Source organism: Neofelis nebulosa, chromosome 5, assembly GCF_028018385.1.
Source record: "Neofelis nebulosa isolate mNeoNeb1 chromosome 5, mNeoNeb1.pri, whole genome shotgun sequence".
Taxonomy (NCBI): domain Eukaryota; kingdom Metazoa; phylum Chordata; class Mammalia; order Carnivora; family Felidae; genus Neofelis; species Neofelis nebulosa.
In genome coordinates, this window is record NC_080786.1 from 93,366,194 (window position 1) to 93,393,632 (window position 27,439).

At 39.8% G+C, this 27,439-nt stretch overlaps 2 protein-coding genes across 5 annotated transcripts in view; one reads left to right on the forward strand and one right to left on the reverse strand.

Moving 5' to 3' along the window:
* Positions 1-280: 280 nt before the first annotated feature.
* LOC131512494 (uncharacterized) lies at positions 281-22,441 on the reverse strand. 2 transcript variants are annotated; one of them, XM_058731278.1, is made up of 2 exons: positions 20,489-22,441; positions 281-999 (listed from the first exon to the last, which is right to left on the reverse strand). In XM_058731278.1, the coding sequence occupies exon 1, from the start codon at positions 22,439-22,441 to the stop codon at positions 21,578-21,580; it is 864 nt and encodes a 287-aa protein (XP_058587261.1). In that variant the 3' UTR covers positions 281-999; positions 20,489-21,577. The 2 variants fall into 2 exon arrangements, with proteins under 2 accessions (XP_058587261.1, XP_058587262.1); XM_058731279.1 differs by having other exon boundaries at positions 525-999; positions 21,504-22,441.
* GSK3B (glycogen synthase kinase 3 beta) overlaps positions 22,243-27,439 on the forward strand; it is a 195,490-nt gene continuing 190,293 nt past the window's right edge. Inside the window, exon 1 of one of the 3 annotated variants that reach the window (XM_058731277.1) lies at positions 22,243-22,925. In XM_058731277.1, the coding sequence (XP_058587260.1) occupies positions 22,838-22,925 (88 nt within the window). In that variant the 5' untranslated portion in view covers positions 22,243-22,837. The remainder of the gene's footprint in view (positions 22,926-27,439) is intronic. The other 2 variants (XM_058731275.1, XM_058731276.1) reach the window with 2 other exon arrangements.

Below are 27,439 nucleotides of genomic sequence, written 5' to 3' on the forward strand. Positions count from 1 at the left end.
CAATGGGCCATTCCCCAGGGAAACCCTGACATACCTGAAAATGATATTAACCATTTAGTCTATTTACATAGAAGACAATTGTCACAAATTTCCCTTCCAAAGCCAGTAGAACAAAAATTTACAGATTAACTCCAAACTTTAATGAATTCCTTATTAAGAGGATAGCAAATTCTACATAAAGGTCATTTGCTACAAACACAGTCTGTTGCAAGAGCATTGAGTTTTTAATTCTCATTATTGTTTCATGCATCATTTATCCCATACCACATTGTTCCCCAGGTGCCAGTCCTACTCATCCTGTCCCAGTGCTTAGGACCCAAGGACCAAGTTGTGTGGAGGAATGGAAAGCATGTTATCTTGGCCACAGTGGAAGGCCACTGTGTGTGGCCTTGAAATATCACCCACCCTTTCAGGCCCTTAGGTTCCCGAAGTATGAAATGGAAGGATTAGATGAGCATCATCTTTTTGATGACTGTCAGTTCCAACCGTACTTGCTTCTGCAATGTGAAGCAGGAAGAGGTGAGATTTAAGAGGTGGTGGCGACTGGTGGGTAAGTGGCTGGGGTAGGCAGTTGAATGAGGACTTTGAATGCAAGACAGAAGAGCTTGAATTTTCTACAACAGACAGGAGGATCAAGTTAGGTTCCTGAGCAGCTGGGTGAAGTGCTGAAAGTGGTGTGGGAGTTAGGTCAGTCTGACTTGTGTGTAGGATGCAGTGGAGTGGATCTGGGGATGTCATGCATACACAATGATAGCAAAGTCAAGACAAATATCTCATTATTTTTGCCTCCCGGAAGGGAAAAGAGCCCACTCTAGTCTTAATGAAAAGAGATAATTAAATAAAAAATAGTCAACCTGGGGAAAAATGCAGGGCTTACCTTCTTGCTATCTCCCAGTAATCATCTTCACCCATGCTCCTACATGAGTGCAGGCCTTCAAAATATCCAAACCGTTTTCACAGGTGCTGTCTCATTTCATCCCCTCAAAACCCGAGTATTTTCTAAAAACAAAAACAATCCAAAGTCAAGGCCAAGAAGTAACTAACCACAGACTCTGTTAGGCATCTTGGCTGCGTTAGAATTTCATTATGGGGGCACCCGGGTGGCTCAGTCAGTTGAGCATCCGACTTTGGCTCAGGTCATGATCTCATAGCTTGTGAGTTTGAGCACCATGTCGGGCTCTGTGCTGACAGCTCAGAGCCTGGAGCCTGCTTCGGATTCTGTGTCTCCCTCTCTCTCTGCCCCATCCCCACTCATGCCCTGTCTCTCTCTGTCTTAAAAAAAATAAAATTAAAAAAAATTTTTTAATTAAAAAAAAAAAAAAAGAATTTCATTATGGAAAGGTTCTCTCAGCTGATGGCTACTCAGAACAGTTATTCATGGAGTGGTCCATGAGTAATGAAGTGTGGAAGTCCACCTCCTGGGGTCAGCAGGATGGTAGATGGGATCCCTGACTTCCTAGACATCTTCCTGAGTGTATATTGATTCAGTTATGTCCTCCAACCTCTTGTGAGATGAGAGCCCCTTCCACAGCCAAGTGCTTGTCAGGACTATTACCTTCTCATTCAAAGATGGAGTGAACATCTATCACATGGGAGCAATCCATAGGCAAGGAAATGGGTTTTTTTTTTTTATTTTATTTTTTTTAAATTTTTTTGTCAACGTTTTTTATTTATTTTTGGGACAGAGAGAGACAGAGCATGAACGGGGGAGGGGCAGAGAGAGAGGGAGACACAGAATCGGAAACAGGCTCCAGGCTCCGAGCCATCAGCCCAGAGCCTGACGCGGGGCTCGAACTCACAGACCGCGAGATCGTGACCTGGCTGAAGTCGGACGCTTAACCGACTGCGCCACCCAGGCGCCCCGGAAATGGGTTTTAAATGACTTGACAATTCCCATTGATAAGTGTGACTACTTAATGTGCTATGTAGGTTGAGAAGGACCTTGAGACTAAATTATCTATTTTATCCATGTTAGCCAGGGTACAGAAATGGAATAAATCATGCCACAGGTACTCACTCATTTTTCGGTGAAGCCTATCCTTAGGCTTTACCACTTGGGGTTTAAAACCCCCACCCAAGGATTCACCTTTACCAAGGTGGTTTCTAATTTGCCAGGTCATTAAGTTAGTGCAATGCCCAGTTACTACTATTTTGCCTTCAGAACAGCCTTCAGCATGTTCCCCATTCACTGTCTAGAAGGCCATCTCTACTACCCTCTGCCTTCTGGGTTATGTGAGGTTCCTTGGTGCCTCAAATATCACAATGGAGTGATATTTCTGGCAAATCATCATTTGGCTGTCAGTAGAGTATGCATCCTCTTCCTAAAGCAAGGTAATCCTAATTTTGGCAGAGAACAAGTTGTTTCTTTAGGGAACATGATGAGACCTCTTTCATAAATTGTCATTTGGATGCCAATAGGTTATAGTTTCAAAAATAAAGTTCAAGGCAAGGAACCAGTCTTCTAAATGGCTACCTGGCAAGAGCACTTAAGTTTGTCCCCAGATTCACTGGGTTCTGGGTCATTTTCCAAAAGAAAAAAAAAATCCATTTGATTGCTTGATGAGGCTTCAGCCAGTCTCTAAAATTTGCAAGTTTTGGGGGGCCTGGGTGGCTCAGTCAGTTGAGCGTCTGAGTTCGGCTCAGGTCATGATCTCATGGTTCATGAGTTCAGGTCCCGTGTCAGGGTCTGTGCTGGCAGCTCAGCGCCTGGAGCCTGCTTCTGATTCTGTGTCTCCCTCCCCTCAGCTTCTCCCTTGCTCACACTCTGTCTTCTCTCAAAAATAAATAAAGTTTAAAAAAAATTAAAAAAAAAATAAATAAAATTTGCAAGTTTTGACTCATTCACTTTGGAGATAAATTTCAGTATATCTTTGCCCAAATCCTATAGATTGCCACTGTCCCTGCAAAGGTACAAAATCTCAATATGAATGATCTCAATTTAATTTGTTTTTTCTTTATGAGGGAAATTCCAAACTGCCACTCCATTTCCCACTGTATTAGCAAGTAATGTGAATCTAACCTTAGATAGAGGAATACTTACTTCTGTGCCAATTCTTGGCTTCTTGAGTGAGCCTCATACTTCAGGTTGCTTCAATAATGTCATGAGTTGTGTCTAAGGTAAACAGTATCCCCATATCTTCTTACTGTACTCTTACCTCTAACCTCTGATTTCCTTAGCTTATTTTTTTTTATCTATTCAAAATTCCTTTGCAACCTTACCTCACCTTCATAATTCTGACTCTACCTATAGAGGACTTCTTAATGATAAATATATCATTTTGCAGTCTTTTTTAAAAATTTTTTTAACGTTTATTTATTTTTGAGAGACAGAGAGACAGTGTGAGCAGGGGAGGGGCAGAAAGAGAGGGAGACACAGAGTCTGAAGCAGGCTCCAGGCTCTGAGCTGTCTGCACAGAGCCCAATGCAGGACTCAAACTCATGAACCACGAGATCATGACCTGGGCTGACATCAGCTGCTTAACTGACTAAGCCACCCAGGCGCCCTGCAGTCTTTTTTTTTAAATACACACATGCATACACATATTTCCTCATTTTCTTGGTATATGTCACATGCTACCTTGGACCAATAATAATCTCTTATAGTCATCCATTCAACCATTCATTAAATAAATATTTGTTGAGGACCTTCGATATACCGAATCTATATCTTATCCCTTCTAGCCAAATTAAAAATTATTAAGGGTACTGATCATGTCTTGTATTCTTTTTTTGATTCGCTTCCATTAAGAATAATACTTTGGGGGCGCCTGGGTGGCTCAGTCGGTTGAGCGTCCAACTTCGGCTCAGGTCGTGATCTCGGGGTCTGTGGGTTCGAGCCCCGGGTCGGGCTCTGTGCTGACAGCTCAGAGCCTGGAGCCTGCTTCGGATTCTGTGTCTCCCTCTCTCTCTGACCCAACCCCGTTCATGCTCTGTCTCTCTCTGTCTCAAAAGTAAATAAACGTTAAAAAAAAATTTAAAAAAAAAAAAAAAAGAAAAGAAAAGAAGAATAATACTTTGTAAGGGTGCCTGAGTGGTTCAGTTGATTAAGTGTCCGACTTCAGCTCAGGTCAGGATCTCGCAGTCAGTAAGTTCGAGCCCCGCATTGGGCTCTGTGCCGACAGCTCAGAGCCTGTAGCCTGCTTCAGATTCTGTATCTCCCTCTCTCTCTGGCCCTCCCCAACTCACGCTCTCTCTTTATCTCTCAAAAATAAGTAAATGTTAAAAAAAAAGAATAATACTTTGTATATAATAGATACTCAGTGTTCACTAATTAACAATTTTTTTTTTTTAACATTTATTTATTTTTGAGACAGAGAGAGACAGAGCATGAACGGGGGAGGGTCAGAGAGAGGGAGACACAGAATCTGAAACAGGCTCCAGGCTCTGAGCTGTCGGCACAGAGCCCAACGCGGGGCTCTAACTCACGGAGTGTGAGATCATGACCTGAGCCGAAGTCGGCCGCTTGACCGGCTGAGCCACCCAGGCGCCCCTCAGTGTTCACTAATTAAATTCCAATTGTAACCATACTTCAAATCTGGTGGGACCCTATGTATACATCTTTCCTTTTAAAAAATCTCCAATTCATCTATCAGATACCATAAACACTGTCTTGTACTTCAAGTGTATTGGTTTCCAAGGCATCTGTTTATTTTTATGTAATTATTAAACACTGGTCACTACAAAACATAAAGGAATAGGCCATTGAGAAAAAAGAAGGCCCATGAAATTCTTTTTTAAAGGAGGTCACCTTATAAACTGCCTGCAGTTCATGAGTTCTCTAGCCTGCTCAGAGCATAACTTCATGTCTTTAGAAAAATATTTTTCTGGGGCACCTGGATGGCTCAGTTGGTTGAGTGCCGATTTCAACTCAGGTCATGATCTCACGGTGTGTGGGTTCGAGCCCCGCGTGGGTGTCTGTGCTGACAGCTCAGAGCCTGGAGCCTGCTTCGGATTCTGTGTCTCCCTCCCTCTCTGCCCCTCTCCTGCTTGTGCTCTGTCTCTCTCTTTCTCAAAAATAAAATAAACATAAAAAAATAAAAAAAAAAAAGAAAAATATTATTCTGAGAACATAGTGGATGTCATAGATCTATGGCTGCTCAGTGAACAATTATTGATCAATGTGTTAAAGTTGAGCCCAAAAAGCTAGTTACAGTTCTCTTTGCCACTATTTTTTTAATCTGTAAAATGGGAATAATATTAGCTGTCTTATCTACCTTATAGGTTTCATTACACACCCAATACTATAATGTTCATTATAAATTATTAAGCACTATGCATAAAAGGTGAAATCCTGGAGTTGCCTCTTTGGCAAGGTTTAGGTGCTAAGAATAGCATTTTAGGTGCGAATCACAAATATCTAAAATTACCCTGGTAATTTAAGTCTTTTAAGACCTTAAATATCAATAAATTCAGTCCAGCTATTTTTCTTCCAGTATTGGAACATATCACTATTTCTTTGGTTGAACACCAGATGAAGAATTGTATTTAATTACCATTTATGGAAATGTTATACAAAAAATATGTCCCGTTATTATTATTATTATTATTTTGAGAGAGAGAGAGAGAGGCCATGCAAGTGGGCGAGACGGGAAGAGGGTGAGAGAAAGAAGGAGAGAGAGAGAATCTTAAGCAAGCTCCAGGCTCCATGCTCAGCACAGAGCCCCACATGGGGCTTGATCCCATGACTCTGGGATCATGACTTGAGCTGAAATCAAGAGTCAGACACTCAACCAACTGAGCCACCCAGGTGCCCCAATATGCCCTGTATTTTTAAAAACTATCAGTACATTCAGTTCCCTATATTCACACAAATAATAAGCATGTGGGAAGTGGGAATGAGTGAAAGAATTGAGTGAAAGAATAGCAGATTCACTTCTCACATCTCATATTCCTTATGAACTAAAACCTATGATTATGAATGTATTACTAATGGTGTTACAAGCCTTATTTCATTGGCTCCTGCCTTTGCTTGCTGGTGCAGGACCTCCAGCTCCTTGCAAAATACTCTGCTCATAATTTTTGAGAGCCCTGAGACAGTGTTTTATGTGGTTTCAAGAACGAGACTTATCTGTGGCCACATGGATGTGTGTTGCTAAAGTTTCTGTTGTCATTGAACACTTGTGATATTAATCATTGAACCAGCCCCATTAGACCAGGTCACCACCACCTTCTACTGGACGTTTTCATGATCTCCATTGTAGCCTTCAAGAAATTAAAATACTTTTGTGTTTTCTGGAGACTCCAATACTGCAAAATTATGTTGTATTTCCTCCAAGAAGTGGGAAAAAAAGCCCTAATTACTCATTTATGGATTATAAGTGATGTAATAAAGATTTTAATGCACTGCTATTTCTGCTTATGGTGTTTTCCAAGAGGAGTCAATGAAGCTGCATTAGAGAATGAATCTTCCAGATAGGTAAGCATATACCCTCAATCCAAGAATGATATCTAAGATATAGCATGACATCCAAGATATAGCATGACATGGGCATTGACCAATTGGGACACTGGCCTAGTGCATTGTAGCAGTGCAAATGGATTGAAAAATAGCCTGGATAAACCCCCTTGTCGATGGTGTCCACACTTCTTGACAGTCTTTCTGCCAAAACCCATATGTAAATCATTTCTTGGTTGCCTAAACCCACCAATTTTCTGGATATGCCAAGACATGTTTGAACCCCAGTGGTGGACAGAACTTTGTCCTAACAGAGAAGTTATATTTGAATGCATTTAATTTAATAAAATTGATACTCAAATTATATGTAGCAACAATAATGGAAACATTTTAAATGTAAGAAAAAACATTCAGAAAACCAACAAATGAATGAATCAAGCAACTTTTTATTCTTGGACATTTTCTCTGGGTCCTTGCCCATATGCAAATATTTTATTTTTTATTTCTCTAATGTTTATTTATTTTTGAGAGGGAGAGAGAGACAGAGCATGAGCCAAGGAGGGGCACAGAAGGAGGGAGACACAGAATCTGAAGTAGGCTCCAGGGTCTGAGCTTTCAACACAGACCCTGAACCGGGGCTCGAACTCAGCCACGAAGATCATGACCTGAGCCGAAGTCTGATGCTTAACTGACTGAGCCACCCAGGCGCCCCCATATGCAAATATTTTATAAAACTGTAATTTTAATCATTACAATTATGTTTCACTTTTCAAGTGCAATCATATTGCTCATTTTGCCAACTCTTTTTGAGTTACTACTATGTGTACAACATCAACTGAGATCAAGAGAGATGCTTTATATTTCCATGTAATTTCATTTAAGTTGGAGAGAAAGTTAGATATAAAGGCAAACTACATGTATGTCCTCTTTGGGCCACTCAATGGCTTTTTTATCACTCAATGGCTTCTCTTATGCTTAGAAGTACTTCACTTTAACTCCTCTCATGCCAGATTAAAAGCTTAACCTCCACAGAATAGTTTACTTACTGAGAGTTCCAGCTGACTTGGCTCTGTAAGGGATTTAGTTTTAATTCTAAAAGGGCTCATACCCTGTTGACATTGAAAATATTTTAAAAATGCAGATGAACAGACCATAGCCAGGTTTTGAAACATATACAGCAGTTTTCTCAATTTGCTGTGAGCAAATGTATTTCCCACCACCTCTGGCATAGTTGTGGGCACACAGAGAATGTACAATAGGCACTTCCTAGTGGTGTCAGGATATTCAGTAGTGGGTCTTTTCCTCTTTTCCAGTGCAGACTAGCAAAACTTATAAAATGTATAGAATCACAGCCAAAGAGTTTAATGATAAAAATTAGGATAATTGGATCACTTTTGATAAGAAGACTAAGTGGGAAAACTGTATTCAAATTCTCAGGTAATGGTTGGAGAAAGTAGAGTGCTGACAGGGTCGGGTGGGGGGAGTGGCGGGTGTGTGTTCAGCTGTCTCACGCTGGTCGATTCCTCAAAAACAAAAAAAAAAACCCAAACCTGCATTTCTTACTGACCACATAATATGGACAGAATATAATTTACCTAACCACACCTCTATTACTGATCCTGTTTTCCTTTATTTTCTCTAGGTCTGTATCTTACATGCTAATCATACGTAGATTCAAACTACCTCCAGCTCTCTAAATACCTCTTAACATACATGTCCGGCATTACATAACCTCTTCTCTTTGTCTGGAATGTTCTTTCTTTTACCCATCTGGAAAACTGAACTTTGTTTAAAGTAGTGGTCCACAAACTGGCTGAATTAGTACTTTCCTGAGACTCCTGAATGCTCCTAAAACAGTAGTAAGAGTTATTTAGGGAAATATTAGTAGTTATTTTTCCTAAGTTATTACTTTCATCTTCAAGCACTGGACACTGCTAATGCATACACAATGTAAATTGTAAAAATAAGGAATAACAGACGTGCTGAAATATTAATGGGTTTACAAAACTGAATTATAAACCCTCTCCCACAAAAACCCTTTCTGGTCTGATATCTGGCATTTTCTACTACTGTCTGATTGGGAAGTTACATAGGAACACACATTCCTTGGGGCTTTGTGTGTTCTCTCCCATTCCCTTGTAGAATTCCATCCTACAGGTATAGGAATGAAGTTGAGCAATGATGCATCTTAGTGGCCACAATCCAGTGATTGGCCCTCTCTGCATTCTGGAATTTCTTCTCGATAATCCACGGGACTTCAATATTTCTTTTTCAAGTTTTCGCTCCGAGTCAAAGGTATTCAATAGCCAAGAAACAGAATGCCAGTTTTTTCATCGCTTCCACATTTACCATCAACATTATATAAAGACCTAAATATTTTTGTTCTATTCTGAAATAGTCCTATTCCATGTAAAGAAGAAAAATTTGACCATTTCTGATTTGGTGCCAGCTAATGAGTTCCCAAACTTTTGTTCTGACTGAGAACTTCTCAGGCCTGTATCTATTACATTATAATGCACATAAAACAAGGCTGAACTACCTAGAATTTGTTGTAGAGAAGTATGCTTAAGTCAAAGTATTCAATCAACACAAAGTACTTACAGTTGTCTAAAAAAGTTCTTCTGAAAAAATGTGAATAGAAATGGAATAATATTGAAATAGCCCCAAATAATCTAATTAGTAATAATATATTAACAACACAATATGCCCTCTTAGGAGCAGAAATGTGACAAGCATAAAAAACTAAAAGGATTGATTCATCAAAGGTTTGTTATCTTACATCGTACAGTCCTTTGGATAGTAAAATTAGAGTGTTTATATATGACCTATCAAAGGCTTGATATGAAACTTTTAATATAACCAGAGTCTACTTCACAGTGGCAATATTTCAAACACTGTCCTTTTTGGGTAGTCACCTATTACTTTCCCATTTGGGCCCACGTCATTGGAACAACCATGACCAAGTATGATATGTCTTGTTATCCTGGGCACATATTCAGCAACCACACAAGTGTTACCTCAGAGGCTTTCCTGCAGTGACAACATTTTATATCCGCTAAAATGCCTCCCATAATTCTCCAATGTCTACAAGACAAAGCCTGGATTTCTTGGTGTAACATTCAAATCTGGCCCCAAACTACCTTTTAAACCTTATCTTCCATTAGTCTCTTCTATCAGCTTTCTGTTCTAACCAGACTGGTTTTTCTAAAGTCAGATAAATAGACTCACATTGCCCTCAGTTGCTCTGACAGCTCCACCCCCTCAGAATTTACTAAGAAGGGGGTTTGTCTGATGGGTTGGAAATGAAGTAGTGGAAAATAATTTACTTCCTCTCTCCTTTCTTCATCTCCAAATCCTAGTACTTATCCTTTAAGATCCACTTTAGACTGAAGTGTTTTCCACTCACTTATTATAAATAGGACAGCATGAAAATTCATTTGAGCAAATTGTGTTCTGGCTTGTAAGTTTTTTATGGGTTCAAATTGTGATTTTAAATAATTATTTAACTTACCATGTGTTTGTTTCCCTATAAGATAAGTTGCCCAAGGGCACAGAGCCACTCATGTGGCTAATATACCTCTTTATATCAGGTATCTAACAAATGTCTTGCATATAGTATGTACTCAGTAGATACTGGCTAGACTTATTAATTTAAGTCACATTACAAAGGATTATCAATAGAAATGTTAGTGGTGGATAGTGTTGCTGAGGAATTCCATGTAATCAGAGGCTTAAAAAAAATTTTTTTTTTAAATGTTTTTTATTTATTTTGAGAGTGAGACAGAGTGTGAGGGGGAGAGGGGCAGAGAGAGGGGGACACAGAATCCGAAGCAGGCTCCAGGCCCTGAGCTGTCAGCACAGAGCCTGAGGTGGGCCTTGAACTCACCCGCTGTGAGATCATGACCTGAGCTGAAGCTCGGAAGGAAGCTCAACCAACTGAGCCACCCAGGCGCAACCCACTCCTTTTTTTTTTGAGAAAGAGAGAGAGAGAGAGAGAGAGAGAGAGAGAGCACGTGTTGGGGAGAGGAGCAGAGGGAGAGAAAGAATCTCAAGCAGGCTCCGTGCTCAGCACAGAACCCCAATCAGTGCTTGAGCCCATGACCCTGGGATCATGGCCTGAACCAAAATCAAGAGTCGGAGGCTCAATGCACTGAGCCACCCAGGCACCCTAGAGAGGCTTTCTGAGGAATATGTGAATCACAGTGAAGAAATTAGTCTGGAGGCAAATTTCCTTTAATATCAGATTTATTGTATAAATATTAAATGAAAACATTTAAAGTTAATATTTTCATCTATAATTAAATATGCTGATATGTTAACAGAATCATTGTAATTTCTGTCTTCCTTTTCAGGCTTGATCTGAATGTATATATATTTTGCAGAATTGGAAATATGGTAACATATAATGTGAAGTCCTATATTTTTCAATTAGTATTGTTTCTGAGTTGCTTTTAGTCTTTACATTTTTACTGGCTGCATAATATGGACATAATATAGTTAACCTAACTACACTTCTATTATCTGATTATTGTTTTCCCATATTTTCTCTAAGTCTGTATCTTATATGGTAATATTCTTAAAAAATTTTATTAATTTTTTAAGTTTACTTATTTATTTTGAGACAGAAAGAGACGTAGGAGGGGCTGAGAAAGAGGCAGAGAGAAAAAATCCCAAGCAGGCTCTGCACTGTCAACGCAGAGCCCAATGTGGGGCTCAAACTCATGAACGGTAAGATCATGACCTGAGCCAAAACAGGTTGCTTAACCAACTGGACCACTCAGGTGCTCCAATTTTTTTTTTTTTTTTTTAAGTTGGCTTCACACCCAGTGCAGAGCCCAATGCAGGGCTTGAACTCACTACCCTAAGATCAAGACCTGAGCTGAAATCAAGATGCAGATGTTTAACTGACTGAGCTATCCAGGCACCCCTTATATGCTAATCCTATATGCATAATTTCAAACTACCTCCAGCTCTCTGAATACCTCATTACATACATTTCTGGCATTGAATAACCTCTTCTCTTTGCCTGGAATGTTCTTCCCTTTACCCATCTGGAAACCTGACCTTTGTTTAAAATAGTGGTCTAGAAACTTTTATGATCTTATATCCTACTAGTAAAAAAAAAGTTAATATCAGCTCCAATATAATCTGCATATTTACAAAACATATATTCTTGACCTAATGTGATATGCACATATAAGACACATACAAGAATAAAAAAGGATAAGGTATAAGAAACAATATTTTAAAATATAATTTTTTAAATATTTATTTTTGAGAGATAGAGACAGAGCATGAATGGGAGAGGGGTAGAAAGAGAGGGAAACACAGAATCTGAAGCAGGCTCCAGGCTCTGAGCTGTCAGCCCAGAGCCTGACATAGGGCTCGAACTCGTGAACCACGAGATCATGACCTCAGCTGAAGTCTGAAGCTTAATCGACTGAGCCACCCAGGTGCCCCTCAATCATATTTAAACTTAGGGTAAGCGTTGACTTTACCAATAGTGGATGGTAACTTGGTATTTGCAAAATTTTTCTCAAGAATTTCAAAATTTCAGGCCAATTTCTTGTCAAATTTGATTAGCTCATTATTTTCACCTAACAATGTGAATGAGGAAGCGTTTCTACCAAGAGTAGGAGAATGTTAACTTTGCTATTTTGTTCATTCACTTACTCTTGCACTGTTAGTAAAATCTGTCATCTATATCTGTAGGAATCACTTCAACCTGTGAGGGTCAATATAGTTAAAAGTCAAATATGACTGAAAAGTCACTTAATCTCTTGTTCCTCAGTTTTCTCATCAGTAAATAGAGAAAAATTTCAACTACTATATAAAGGCTTATGTGCTCCAAACACCTACCATGGTGTCTCAGATGATTTAAATTTATTGTTGATCAAAGGGTACAATTTTCATTAAAGGGGATTCTTTGAGTGGAAAGCAGAGACCAAAAGTGACAAAGAAAAGAGTGGATCAGAAAATAACCAGAAACCATGACAAAATAAGTAATAAAATGGCAATAAATACATATCTGTCAATAATTACTTTGACTGTAAAGGGACTAAACATGCCAGTCAAAAGGTGTAGGGTGTTAGAATGGATAAAAACAAACAAACAAACAAACAAACAAACAAACAAAAAAGACCCATCTATGTGCTGCCTACAAGAGACTTACTTTTACAGCTAAGGATATCTACAGATGGAAAGTAAAGGAATGGAGAAACATTTATCATGCAAATGGATGTCAAAAGAAACCTGGAGTAGCAATATTTATATTGGACAAACTAGACTTTAAAACAAAGACTCTAACAAAAGATAAAGAGGGCACTATATAATCATAAAGGGGAACAATTCAATTGTAAATATTTATGCACCCAACATGAAAGCACCCAAATATAAAAACAATCAATAACAAACCTAAAGGAATGAATTGATAATACTAGAGGACTTTAACACCCCACTTACATCAATGGATAGGTCATGTAAACAGAAAAAAACAAGGAAAAAATGGCTTTGAATGACACACTGGACCAGATGGGACTTCACAGATATATTCAGAACATTCCATCCCTAAAACAGCAGAATACACATTCTTTTCAAGTGCACATTGAACATTCTCCAGAATGGATCACATATTAGGTCACAAAACAGGCCTCAACAACAACAACAAAAAATACTGAAATCATACTATGCAACTTTTCTGACCACAATGCTATGAAACTAGAAGTCAACCACAAGAAAAAAATCTGGAAAGACCACAAATACATGGAGGTTAAAGAACATGCTACTAAACAATTAATGAGTCAACCAGGAAATCAAAGAAGAAATTTTAAAAAGTACATGGAAAGAAATGAAAATGAAGACACAACAGTTCAAAACCTTTGGGATGCAGCAAAAGTGGTCTTAAGAGGGAAATATATAGCAATATAGGTCTACCTCAAGAAGCAAGAAAAATCTCAAATAGACAACCTAACCTTACATCTAAAGAAGTTAGGGAGAAAAAATGAAGTCTAAAGTTATCAGAAGGAAGGAAATAATAAAGATTAGGGCAGAAATACATGATATAGAAACTAAAAAATCAATAGATCAAAGAAACCAGGAGCTGGTTCTTTGACAAAAAATAATCTAATTGATAAACCTCTAGCCAGACTTGTCAAAAAGAAAAGAGAAAGGAGCCAAATAAATAAAATCACAAATGAGACGGAGGAATAACCAACACCACAGAAATGCAAACAATTATAAGAGACTATTATGAAAAACTATATGCCAACAAATTGGGCAACCTGGAAGAAATGCATAAATTTCTAGAGATATATAAACTACCAAAACTGAAACAGTTTTGGAAATAAAAAACTTGAACAGACCAATAACCAGCAGAGAAATTGAATCAGTAATCAAAACAGGACCAGGTGGCTTCAGAGGTGAATTCTACCAAACATTTAAAGAAGAGTTAATACTAATTCTTCTCAAACTTTTGCAAAAAATAGAAAAGGAAGGAAAAGTTCCAAATTCATTCTATGAGGCCAGCATTACCCTGATACCAAAACCAGATAAAGACTCCAATAAAAACCAAGAACTACAGGCCAATATCCCTGATGAACATGGATGTAAAAATTCTCAGTAAAATACTAGCAAACCAAATCCAACAATACATTAAAAAAAAAAATCACTCACCATGATCAAATGGGATTTATTCCTGTGTTGCAAGTGTAGTTCAATACTCACAAATCAATCAATATGATACATCACATTAGTAAAACAAAGGATAAGAACCGTATCATTTCAATAGATGAAGAAAAAGCATTTGACAAAGTACAACCTCCATTCATGATAAAAACTCTCAATAACGTAGGTTGAAAGGGAACATACCTCAACACAATAAAGACCATATATGAAAAACCCAGTTAATGTCCTAAATGGGGAAAAACTGAGCTTTTCCTCTATAGTCAGGAACAGGGCAGGATGTCCATTCTTTCCACTTTTATTTAACATAGTACTGGAAGTCCTAGTGTTAGCAATCAGACAACAAAAAGAAATAAAAGGCATTCAAATTGGCAAGGAAGAAATCAAACTTTTGGTATTTGTAGATGACATGATACTATCTATAGAAAACCTGAAAGTTTCCACTAAAAAACTGCTAGAATTGATAAATTCAGTAAAGTTACAGGGTATAAAATCAATGTACAGAAATTCATTGTATTTCTGTATACCAATAATGAAATAGCAGAAAGAGAAATTTAGGAATCAATCCTTTACAACTGCACCAAAAACAGTAAGATACCTATGTATAAACTTAACCGAAGAGGTGAAAGACCTGTACTCTGAAAACTATAAATCACTGAAGAAAAAAATTGAAGATGACACAAAGAAATGGAAAAACATTCCCCACTCATAGATTGAAAGAACAAATATTCTTGAAATGTCTATACTACCCAAAGCAATTTACACATTTAATGCAATCTCTATCAAAATACTACCAGCATTTTTCACAGAGCTAGAATAAACAATCCAAATATATATGGAACCACAGAAGACCTCGAACAGCCAAAGCAATCTTGAAAAAGAAAAGCAAGCTGGGGGCATCACAATTCCGGACTTCAATTCATAATTCCTAACTTGAAGTCTGGCTCTTGATTTCTCAGGTCATCATCTCATGGTTCCATGAGATCAAGCTTCACATTGGGCTCTGTTGCTGATAGTGCAGAGCCTATTTGGGATTCTCTTGCCCTCTGTCTCTGCCCCTCCCCCATGCATTCTCTCTCTCTCTCTTTCAAAATAAATAAATAAACATTTAAAAAAAAGCTGTAGTGATCAAAACATTATGGTACTGGCACAAAAATAGACCCATAGGTCAGAGGAACAGAACAGAAAACCCAGAAATGAACCTACAACTATATGGTCAATTAATCTTTGACAAATCAAGAAAAAATATCCAAGATATTTTCCAAAGATAGTCTTTTCAACAAATGGTGTTGGGAAAACTGGATAGCAACATGTTGTCTTATACATACATAAATTCAAAATGGATTAAAGGCCTAAATGTGAGACCTGAAACCATAAAAATCCTAGAAGAGAACATAGGCAGTAACCTCTTTGACACTGGCTGTAGCATCTTCTTTCTAGCTATGTCTCCTGAGGCAAAGGGAAACAAAAGCAAAAATGAACTATTGGGACTTCATCAAAATAAAAAGCTTTTGCACAGCAAACGAAACAATCAACAAAACTAAAAGGCAACCTACAGAATGGGAGAAGATATTTGCAAATGACATATCTGATTAAGGATTAGTATCCAAAATCTATCAAGAACTTATCAAATTCAATACACAAAAAATGAATAATACAATTTAAAAATGGGCAGAAGACATAAATAGACACTTTTCCAAAGAAGACATACAGATAGCCAACAGACACATGAAAAGATGCTCAACATCACTCATCATCAGGGAAGGGTAAATCAAAACTGTAATATCACTTCACACCTCTTAGAATAGCTAAAATCAACAACACAGGAAACAAGTGCTGGCAAAGATGTGGAGATAGGGCAACACTCTTGCATTGTTGGTGGGAATGCAAACTGGTGCAGCCATTCTGGAAAACAGTATGGAGTTTCCTCAAAAAGCTAAAAATAGAACTACCCTACAATCCAATCCAGTAATTGCTCTACTAGGTATTTACCCAAAGAATGCAAAAATACTAATTCAAAGGGATACATGCACCCTGATGATATAGCAACATTATCTTTAATAGCCAAATTACAAAAACAGCCCAAATGTCCATTGACTGATGAATGGATAAAGATGTATATATACAATGGAATATTATTCAGCCATAAAAAAGAATGAAATCTTGCCAATTACAGTGATATGGATGGAGCTACAGAGTATTATGCTAAGCAAAATAAGTCAGAGAAAGATAAATATTGTATGATTTTGCTTATATGTGGAATCAAGAAAGAAAGCAAATGAGCAAAGGGGAAAAAGAGAGAGAAAGAGATAAACCAAGAAACAGACTCTTACTACAGAGAATGAAGTGATGATTACCAGAGGGGAGGTGGGTGGGGGGATGGGTTAAATAGATGATGGGGATTAAGGTGTGCACTTGTGATTAGCGCTGGGGTATTGTATGGAAGTGTTGAATCACTATATTGTACACCTGAAACTAATATTATAAACTGTATGTTAAATAACTGGTATAAAATAAAAACTTTAAAAAAAGGGTATAATTTTCTTTTTTTTTTTTTTTTAATTTTTTTTTTTTCAACATGTATTTATTTTTGGGACAGAGAGAGACAGAGCATGAACGGGGGAGGGGCAGAGAGAGAGGGAGACACAGAATCGGAAACAGGCTCCAGGCTCTGAGCCATCAGCCCAGAGCCTGACGCGGGGCTCGAACTCACGGACTGCGAGATCGTGACCTGGCTGAAGTCGGACGCCCAACCGACTGCGCCACCCAGGCGCCCCAAAAAAGGGTATAATTTTCAAAATGGCTCAATACTGCTGCCAAATTAAATTCCTCTGATGATTCCTATTTAGTCAATAGTCCACTTCATCTCCCTTAGACATAAAATTGACCCATTTACATGGTAGTGTCAGTAATGACCAATCTCTTTTTGGTGTCAAAGCCTACTACTGAGGGAGGAGCACATTTCTTCTGTTGCTTCAGATTCTCTAAAGATGCTCTATTTTTCTAGGTCTCTTTTCTACTCAGCCCTGAAATTGTCTCCTTGAATCCCTCTAAAAGTGCCTGTCTAGCAACTGCTACTTACCTTTTCCTGTTAGATTACTTTCCTGTGGAACATTATCAAAAGTTATTGACTAAGGTACCTCTGTACTTTTCAATGTGTTAATTCCCAAATTGAGCTATTTTATTTTTTTATTATTTTATTTTATTATTTGATTTGATTTGATTTTTTGGTTTTTCTGCATTCCTACCTTTGTTTTTTCTTCTTAAGTGTTTTGTTCCACATGTAAAAGTGGAAAATGAAGATAATACTGGAAAGCATGGAAACAATAAAGGTCATCCAAAATGCCATCAGAATTAATATTTCTGAACATCACACACACACATATAATTTTATAAATTATGTTATTTTTTGATGGAAGGCAGGGTGAGCTAGTAGAAAGAGACTAAGGTGTAGATCCCATCCCAGCTTTGCCATTTACTGATCATGTGACCTTGAGTGATGTCCTTATTTTTTCCTTCACCTATTAAAAGAAGGGCTAATACCTATCTCTTGGGGTTTTTTGGTAAAGTTAAATAGTCACTCAATAAATGTAAATATATTTTTCCCTTTCTTTTAATCGTTGACCTTGATATTGGAGGGCTTTCCTAGAGTTCATTAACCAACTCTTGTTCATCTCATAGTATTTGACTGCAAGTATCCGGAGCACAGAGACCATCTCTTATTAAAATTTGAAGACCAGCACCCAACATTTAAGTTGGCTATATTCTGGCTAAATAAATTAGGTTCTATGATGAAGAGTTTGCCTGTGGGCTTCTATTTGGAATGGTTGACTCTGGGTTCATTTAAACTGCATCTCATATTCTATTTGCTATCTTCATTCTTAAACCTGCCTATATTTTCTTCTAGTTTCAATTAAAAATGCAGCTAAGTGATTTTAAGCAAGTCATTTACTCTATAGTTTCCTCGTTTGTAAAAACAGTAATTTCATAATAGTACTTCCTAAACTTTATAAACATGATAGTACTTCCTAACTGCAAACTGCTATACAAATATTTGTTACTACTATAGAAGCTAGTTCATTGTGCATTTTATTTTAAAATTTATTTTTTATTTATTTTGAGAGAGAGAGATAAGGGGAAGGGCAGAGAGAGAGAATCTCAAGCAGGCTCCACACTGTCAGTGCAGACTTACAGCATAGTGTTATAAGTTTGAGATAGTATGTGTGAAGCACTTTATAACACTGTCTGGGACATTGTAAACACTCAGTAAATATCAACTATTAAAATTATGATAGCCTCCCCCCCCCCCCCCCCCCCCCCCACCAATGGCTCAGTCAGTTAATTGTCTGACTCTGGATTTTGGCTCAAGTCATGATCTCAGTTTGTGAGTCTGAGCCCTGAATCAGGCTCCACACTGGCAGTGTGGAGCCTGCTTGTGATTCTCTCTATCCCTCCCCTGCTTGCTCTTTCCCTCTCTCAAAATAAATAAACTTAAAGAAATTACTGTAAACTGGTAAGTGGTTGACAACAGGTGAGAAGGTAAGCAAGAGTTTGAAAGTTCAGAGAATCACTGAATGTTAATTTCAGTACTGTGTTTTCTCATAAACTTCTCTCTTCTTACGCCCTAATTCTAGACTGAAATACTTTTTTTTTTTCTATAAAATTTCCCTCTGTTGGTCAGATTTTTTTTTTGAGAGAGAGACTCCCAAGCAGCTGATGGCAGACAGCCCAACTTGGGGCTCGATTTCACTAACTGAGACCATGACCTGAGCCGAGATCAACAGTCAGACATTTAACCGAGCTACCCAGGCACCCTGGTCAGACTTTTTTTTTAACAGCATCAGTTCAAAATATTTGGAGGCAGTAAGTTTGACTATTTTTGTGCTTTGTTGTATATGCAAGAATAGCCATGTTTCCAATTTGTATAACCTGAACTTTTGTCATCCAGTTTCCTGCTGGTATAATTGGAAGCAGGGATAGGGAGTAAAGAGGAAGGCAGGATTTAAAGCTTTGCTTCACAGCATTTTAGATACTAGAGGCAAAGGTCTTTTCTCTCTCTCTTTAATAAATGTTCATTTTTGAGAGAGAGAGAAAGAGAAAGAGAGAGAGAGAGAGAGAGAGAGAGAGAGAGAGAGAGGAGACAGAGTCAGAGACAGAAAATCCCAGGTAGGCTCTGCGCTGTCAGCAGAGTCCAGTGCAGGGCTGGAACTCAAGACCTGAGCTGAAGTCCTATGCTTAACTGACTGAGCCACCCCGGCTCAAGCAACGGTCTTTCATAATGGCATGGAGAGACAACATTCACCTGACAAAGTTCCCATATACTGAGTTTGCTTTTAACATTCTTTATCCTCTTCCGTGACATCCAGAGACCTCATGATTTCTCTAATTGCAAAAACTAAGAGTCTCTATGGGCTATAAAACCTATGTTCAGGTTCGATATTACAAATTTACTGCACGTTGGCCATGTCTACTTCTGAATGTTTTAAGTTTAGCCTGCAGATTTCTGAATATTGGTTGCCAACATTTAAAAACCCAGAGATTTCAAGGGGTGCCTGGGTGGCTCAGTCGGTTAAACATACGACTTGGTTCAGGTCATGATCTCATGGTTTGTGAGTTCGAGCCCCGCATCGGGTGCTATGTTGACAGCTCAGAGCCTGGAACCTGCTTCGGATTCTGTGTCTCCCTCCCTCTCTGCCCCTCTCCCGCTGCCTCTCATAAATAAATAAATGTTAAAAAAAAAAAAACAACAGATTTCACACAAAAACCCAGTTTTAGGGTTTCTCTTGGGAAAAAACCATCTATCTCAGAACACTGGACCCACATGCCTGTAGGCAACAATCTGCTAGAGCTGAACAGCTGCTCCTTTCAGTTACACCACGGACAATAATTTGCCACATTTCTTATTATTCTCCGTTGTCTTATATATACAAGGCCAATTTCATTCATTTGCTTTACTTTTCTGGCCTTTGTAGACATGTGAGTCTGCAATCCCTATCTAGACCTTTCCTGTCTCCCATCAAAGCTTACTTTGTTCCAAGTCCCTCACAAGTATTTCAAAGTAATAGCTAGGTAAGCTGATCAACTGTATTTTTACATGTGCTTTCTGGAGATAGTATCTTCACAAAAAGGATGACTGTGCAGATGGAAATTACAGGCACCACGGGATTAGTCAGGATGGCAGCTGTTCATTCTACTTTTTCTGCTATCCTGGCGTAACTATACCTCACAGTCTTAAAGCAAACCAAAGGAATTGGTTCTCTGTAGAACAATGAATACCGGCCTATGTGTGAAACCTACTTAACTAGTACTTTTATAGATCACCCTGGTTCCAAACGACCAAAAGCTACGGGCTGTTCTGACTCCCCGTTTCCTCGGAGGCTTCAGGATATCCGGCCTGACGGCATTTCCCCATACCTGCTTTCGGGGCTCGCTTTGCGCTGGGCAGGCGCGCCCAAGAAGCGCGCGCATCCAGCATGAGCTCATTTCTCAGGGGCGTTTCCAGGAGGCCCGGCCTGGCTGCGCACACCAGGCGCGGTCGGCCTCTCTATCAATGGCCCCTGCAGCTAAGCAGGGCGCGAGCGCCCAGAAGCGCTGCCTCTCTGAAAGCTTTGTTACTATTTTAGCGACTGAGAGTTCGCACCCGGCCGGGTAGGCGTCCTAGTTCCGTCTGGCCCTTTCGGGGAAGACGCCGACTCTCGGCACGCGCTATCCCGGGCGGAGGGGAGGCTCGGGCGCGCAGATTTAGCCGCGCCGGGCAGAGCACCTCTTCGTGGGTGGGGAGAGCCCCTAAATTCCCTGTTCGCTTGAGCGCTCCGAGCCCAGCGCCGCTGACCGCAGCAGTTTCGGACCGGCTGCGCAGTGCCCGCGCTCCTGATCTGCGGTTTCCACAACGGCTGAGAGCAGCCGCAGGCAAGCCCGTCACAAGGTCCGCCACGACCCTAGTCGAGCTTCCCTCCGCTCCTGGGACCGCCGCCGGAGGCGGAAGGCCAATCACGCTGCATCTAGGTCTTGCGATTGGACGGCAGTGAGTGCCGATTGGCTGCCGCTACGGGTTTCGGCCTCCCTCCTCTTCCCTTTTGCCCCCACTCCAGCTACAAGGGTTCAGGCCAATGAGAAGGCGTTTTATAGATGCCCTCCCTTTTCTTTCTTCTTCTCTCCACCCTGGAGAGGGAGGAGACATTCTGACTGGCCAGACTGTCCTCGGAAGCCCCCCTCGCTTCGCCAATCACCGAGGGAGGTACACTCCCAGCGGAGTTTTCGGCCAATTACAAAGCGGCCACGGCGCCCGACCGTGCTGTTTCACCAGTGACTCCGGGTTTCACCGTCCTTAACTCTTCAAGCTTTTTCGTGAGGGCCGGCGATTTTGATTGGCCACTGGTGCCATTGTCGAATTTCTGTTCTAGCCAGCCACTGAACGAGGAGAACCCACCTTTTCGTTCGGCTATTTTCGGCATTTTCCGCTTTTTGGGCGTGGATTTCCAGCAACACTTCCTAATTGGTTTCTCAGGTCGATCGGCTTTTTCCGGGAGGAGCCACAAACAATCGACGTCCGTGATTGGCTCCGCTCGGGCTTCGGCACCGTAGCCTAAGTGGGCGGGAGCGGGGCTCGGCCGGCGATTCCCAGACGCCTGTTACGCGGGTGGCGGGGCGCTGGGCGGGTGTAAGGCTGGGTGGGGGAGGAAGGAGGCGGAGGACGAGTAGGAGGGGGGAGGGGGAGTGGGGAAGAGCTAGGCGGCTGCGCAGACGGCGCTCCTCACACAGAACAGCCCCCGACCCGGGCGAATGCAGGCTTGTGCTGCTGTTGCCGCTGCCGCCGCCGCCGCCCGGGCCGAGTGACAAAGGAAGGAAGGAAGCGAGGAGGAGCCGGCCCCGCAGCCGCTGACAGGGCTCCGGGCTGGGGGCAAAGCGCGGACACTTCCTGAGCCGGCACCGAGCAGAGGCGAGGGGCGGGAGGGCGGCCGCACTGGTGCCGCGGACGGGGGAGGGGGCCCCGAGGGACGGAAGCGGTTGCCGGGTTCCCATGTCCCCGGCGTATGGGGAGCAGTCGAGGATCCGCTGCCTGGGGTCTGAAGGGAGCTGCCTCCGCCACCGCCGCCGCCATGGCCGCTGGATCCAGCCGCCGCCTGCAGCTGCTCCTGGCGCAATGAGAAGAGGAGCCGCCGCCACCGCCCGCCTCTGACTGACTCGAGACTCCGCCGCCCTCCAGTTCGCCGGGCCCCCGCCGTCAGCCCGCCGGATCCCGCCGCTGCCGGAGCCGCAGCGTTTCCCGTCGCATCTCCGAGCCGCCCCCCTCCCTCTCCCTCCTTCCCATCCCCCCTTCTTTTCAAGCGTGAGACTCGTGATCCTTCCGCCGCTTCCCTTCTTCATTGACTCGGAAAAAAAATCCCCGAGGAAATTATAATATTCAAAGTACTTATTTTCAATCAAGTATTTGCCCCCGTTTCACGTGATATATATTTTTTAAGATTCTCCCCTCCCTTTTTCCCCTCCAAGGAAAGGGAGGGGAAAGAACTGTATTTTTTTCCCAGTCCCAAATCATCTATATGTTAAATATCCATACTGATTTGTCTTGAAGGAGAAACATCGCTTGTTTTTTTATAGCTGTACAAAAGGAGTGAAAAGCCAAGAGGAAGAAGTCTATTTTTTTTTCCTTCTTGTGGAAGAACTTAATGCTGCATTTATCATTAACCTAACACCCCAACATAAAACAAAAGGAAGAAAAGGAGGAAGGAAGGAAAAGAGGGTGATTCGGGAAGAGTGATCATGTCAGGGCGGCCCAGAACCACCTCCTTTGCGGAGAGCTGCAAGCCAGTGCAGCAGCCTTCAGCTTTTGGCAGTATGAAAGTTAGCAGTGAGTATTGATTTTATTTTACACCCCTACTTCACCTCATCCTTAGGATAAGAAACCTTTAATAACCAGGATCTTAAAATATCAGACCTCCTGATATAATAATCAGAGGTAATGGAAAAGGGCAAAAACCTGTCTTCAGTCAAGGATAAGGCTGCTCCCTCTTTTCTCCTCCCTTACCCCCTCCCCTGGTCTCATTAACCTTGAATTGAGAGAATATGCTTTTTATTTGGATGATTTAGTTTGAAACATGTTTTCTTTTCTTATACTTTTTGTGCTGCTGGTAGTCCGCTTTATCAAGTGCTTGAGTATTTCCATGTTAAAGTAGTGATGAGTGTTTACTTGCTCATCTTTTTGAATAAAGAGAAGGACAAGACTTGATTCCATTCATTTTGTACATTTGTGGAGTATATGTCTTGGAAAGAGGCATGTATCTTAGTTAGCTCAGGTCTGAGGTGTTACCATAGTTTTGTATACTTCCTAGAAACACTAAATGTCACAGTCTCCTAACAATTGTTTCTTGCCTGTGTGACTACAAAGGGTTTGTTCTTAATCCAGAGATAAACTTAATTCAGTTACCATTCAGGTTTGTAGGCGAGCATGGAGTTCTCCCTTTAGAAAAGGTCCGTAGGAGCTGGTAGAGACTTAGTAGCAGTAGTATCTCTTCAGGCATTGTTTTAAATTGAATACGTGATTTAATGTTTTTTTAACCTTCTCGTTTTGACATTACCAATTTACCACTATGTAATTTACATTTAATCCAAAGGTAACTTGGAAGTAGGTCCAGGTTTTGATTGAGGTTTATATTGTCATGTTGCCAAATACTACGTTGAATGTTAATTGTCACTGACTCATCAAGTTCAGTTTTGGGGTGTCATTGCATTCAGCCCTTGTTAAATGAGCTAGAAGTCAGGGGTCCCTTCCTAGGACGATTTAAAATACTCTTGCATTGGTTTCCTGTCACATTTAGATAAAACTATGGGTTTAGTTATGAGAATATGGATTTAGACCTTTCTGTCATGGGTTTTGCTGAAGGCTGTGGTCCTGGATATAATAGAGATATTTGAGCTTGTGTTCAGGGTTGTTTCCGGACTGTACTTTTGTCCTAGATTTGTGCTAAAAAGTCTATGTTGTTGAGGTGTTTGGTATAGTTTTGAGCTTGTGTTCAGGGTTGTTTCCGGACTGTACTTTTGTCCTAGATTTGTGCTAAAAAGTCTATGTTCTTGAGGTGTTTGGTATAGTAAGTTCCAGTGTTCCAGGATGTGGAACCATATTTAGTGATAGCTTATTTAAACCATACTTCCAGAATTTGACAAAAATATCTACATTGTTTCCTTATTCCTCAAGAAGGGGACAAGATGAGGGCAAAGAAAACCCATTTTGTTGCCTAGAAGGAGAGAACTGAAGAACTGAGATTTTTAAAAAATCTGTAAATGCTCCTATGTGAAATTTATTATATCCTTAAGGAACATAAAATTATCACTTTTAATTGAACTCAGGGTTTCAATTCATGTTGGCTTTTGGACTTGCCTGAACCAGGGTAGTGTAAGGTAGTAGCTGAATGGCAGATTATTTTTAAAAGTTATTTATTTATTATTTATTTACTTTTGTGACTAGTGCAGAATGCAGGGTATGTGAGGAGGGGAGCTGATGATGCATTTTTCAGGGAAGAATCAAGCTTTCTAAGCACTTCATGGGGTCATTTGAAAGGAATATTTTAAAATTCTGGGGTAATTTTCAGCTATGATGAGGCAGATCTTATAATAGCTACTTAAGAGCCTCTTGTGATACTGGAGTGTTTGTATGTTTTTCATCTTGGTAGTGTAGTTTAAAATCCACTAAAAATCAGTTTTAGGTAATTATTTTATTAGATCAATTTCAGAGCTCAAAATAGAATAGCTTATAATGTTAAATTTTTGGACTTTTCATTTTGTTTTCGGGATTTTCTTCGAAAATGACTCCTTAATTCTTGGTAGCGTGGATGTGGACGGAGGATGGAGTAACTCTTGTAAAGTGTGTAGGTTAAAGTGTTTAATTTTCTATTACCATATAGTTTAACTTAACATTTAAAAAATTGGAGTTCAGTGTGTTTTTGACCACTTGACTTTAAGGACAGTTTAGAAGAAAGGGGAATCATTAAACATTTGTTACAGTGCTACTGTTCTAAGGAACCGCTGTTCAAAAGAGAGATACATAAAGAAATTGAAGTCCTTGGATTCAAAAGCTTATCGGTTAGTTGTAGAGGCAGTTTACGGGAAAAAGTAGGAAAACAATAGCATGGTGACTGCAAGATTATGAATACAAATAGAATGCTTTGTTCAGAGGGATGAAGACTACAGGGGTAAGGCATCTTGGTTGGAGAGGAAAGACTTCCTGCAGAGATGGGTTTTTAAGACAGGTGTTAAAGGAGGCAGTCACTTGAATTTATAGAGAAGCATAAAGGATTCTAGGTGGAAGGAATGGGCAGAGGCGCAGAGATGGTATTTTTTTGTATGGCAGGTAGATAATTTTTGTACTTAAAAAGCAAGTTGGTAAATCTGAATTAAAGGGTCTTAAATGGGAAAATAACAGATAGAATTTGGGAAATGTGTTTTTGATAGCTGATGGAGGGCAGAGGGGGCCTGTAAGAGTTTGGTTGAGATTCAAGAGAGTTTAGGGTTGTTAGAGTTAGGTTGTTGAACGAGATATTTGAACATGATTTGGGCAGCTGAATTAATGACTTACAGTAGACATTGGAGCCCTTTTAGGGAGATAGTAGGGGATGTTGTGAATCATGAGAAAATATAAAATAAAATGTGAAAATGGTATGAAAATAACACGTTTGAGAGATGGTGTGAATGAGGAACTGGCAGGACTTTGGATTGGATCGAAGGGGAATATTTGGGAAGGAGTCAGGGAGTTAAAAATAAATTCTGATGTTGTTGGTCTGGAAGACTTGACCTGCTGAGTTATATTGCCAATTGTAATGGGAAAGTTGAGAAAGTGCCTTGATGAGAGGGTAGATGAGTTCACTTTTTAATAATTTAATGTATAGTAGGTTCCCTTGAAGTTCAGACAGCATTTGGTTACTGGCAATGATATTTAACTTTACAGCCTATTAATTGCACAGTTTCTAACTTTTCTTCCCCTAAAAATGTTGATTTATTTTTTAGAGCAATAAACTGAGGGTTTTAATTTAAATACTTTCTATTGAAGTCTTAAAAAAGAAAGTAATTTTTTATGTAGATTCAAAAGCCTCACACTTGACCCTAGTTATAATAGTTCCATGGTAATTTGTTGGAAAACAATGGAAATATTTTTTGGACTAAACTGTGACGTAAAAATAGGTATTTTAACTAGCCTTTAATTTAGTCTTTGGAACATGCTTAAAACCTGTTTTTCATAAATAATGATTATTCTTAGGTAAACCTTGCATTTAAAATAATGATAATAATAGTAATAATAGCAGCCTTTACTTGGTTTGTGAAGGCTTCAGTAGAAATTAAAAGTTGACTTTACAACAAAATGCTTTTTGCCTTTTTGGTTAAGCATGCATCCTAAGTTTAAATCATGTATTTAAATTGTATATTTGAAATGTTGCTTTTTACTTACTATGGTGAAACCAGTGTTTCTTTTTTGTTCACATACAGACTCAAGTGTTATTAAATAAACGTTAATAGCTATACAATTCCTTCTGTAGAATTACGTGATATTTTACTCAAAAAAGAGAAGGAAAGGGACTGTCTGTGGTGGTTTTGTTTAAAATATTAGTAACAAATGCTTTTGGTATACTCTTGGCACAAATTTAACTAATTGGGTAGGCTTAATGCTTAAGTATAACGTTTGGAAAGAGGAAAATACGTGAGTATCTCTTAATTAGGTCAGGTTTTTTTTTTTTTTAGTCAAAGAATAATTAATAGAAGTTGTATATTGTGCAGTATTTAGTCGTATAGTATTAAAACCAAAGATTACGTGGCAACCTAGAGTTACTGTATTCCCAAGGGAGTGTAATCTTGTGACATTTAAAAATTAGGTTATCAGAATTAGGCAATTTCTAAATCATCCATGTTTACGTGGAAGAGAGCTTGTGTATGAGACTGAAAGCTAGAACTTTACTTTCATTAAATTTTCATTCCTTTCCCAACCAGATCTTTCCAGAGTTTTTCAAACACTAAGACTTTCATCTAAGAATTGCATGCTCTCTTGATGCATGCATCTGTAGAATGCTATTGTGAAATGACTATAAGGCACAGATACTAGGACCAAACTTCAAGGGAACCAAGAGATTCACACATCAATTAATGGCTGATTGTGAATGACATTGAGAAAATGAGGTGACATTCATATCACTGGTATAGTTCATAGAAAATCAGTTCTTGCACCCTGTGCTGTCTGCTCCTTGTTTTGGACTTAAGTTGCAGATGTGAGATACTGTTTTGGAGAAACAGCAAGGCTGGGGAAGCTTGGTGTCAGCAGCAGATTCTGAGACTGCACGTGCTGTGTTTTTGTGTGTAAAGAGAATGCTGTGAAACAGGCAT

Bases quoted from the DNA above. Each gene is read 5' to 3' on its own strand.
- LOC131512494 (XM_058731278.1), bottom strand. From the start codon at position 22,441: ATGAAGAAGGGAAGCGGCGGAAGGATCACGAGTCTCACGCTTGAAAAG.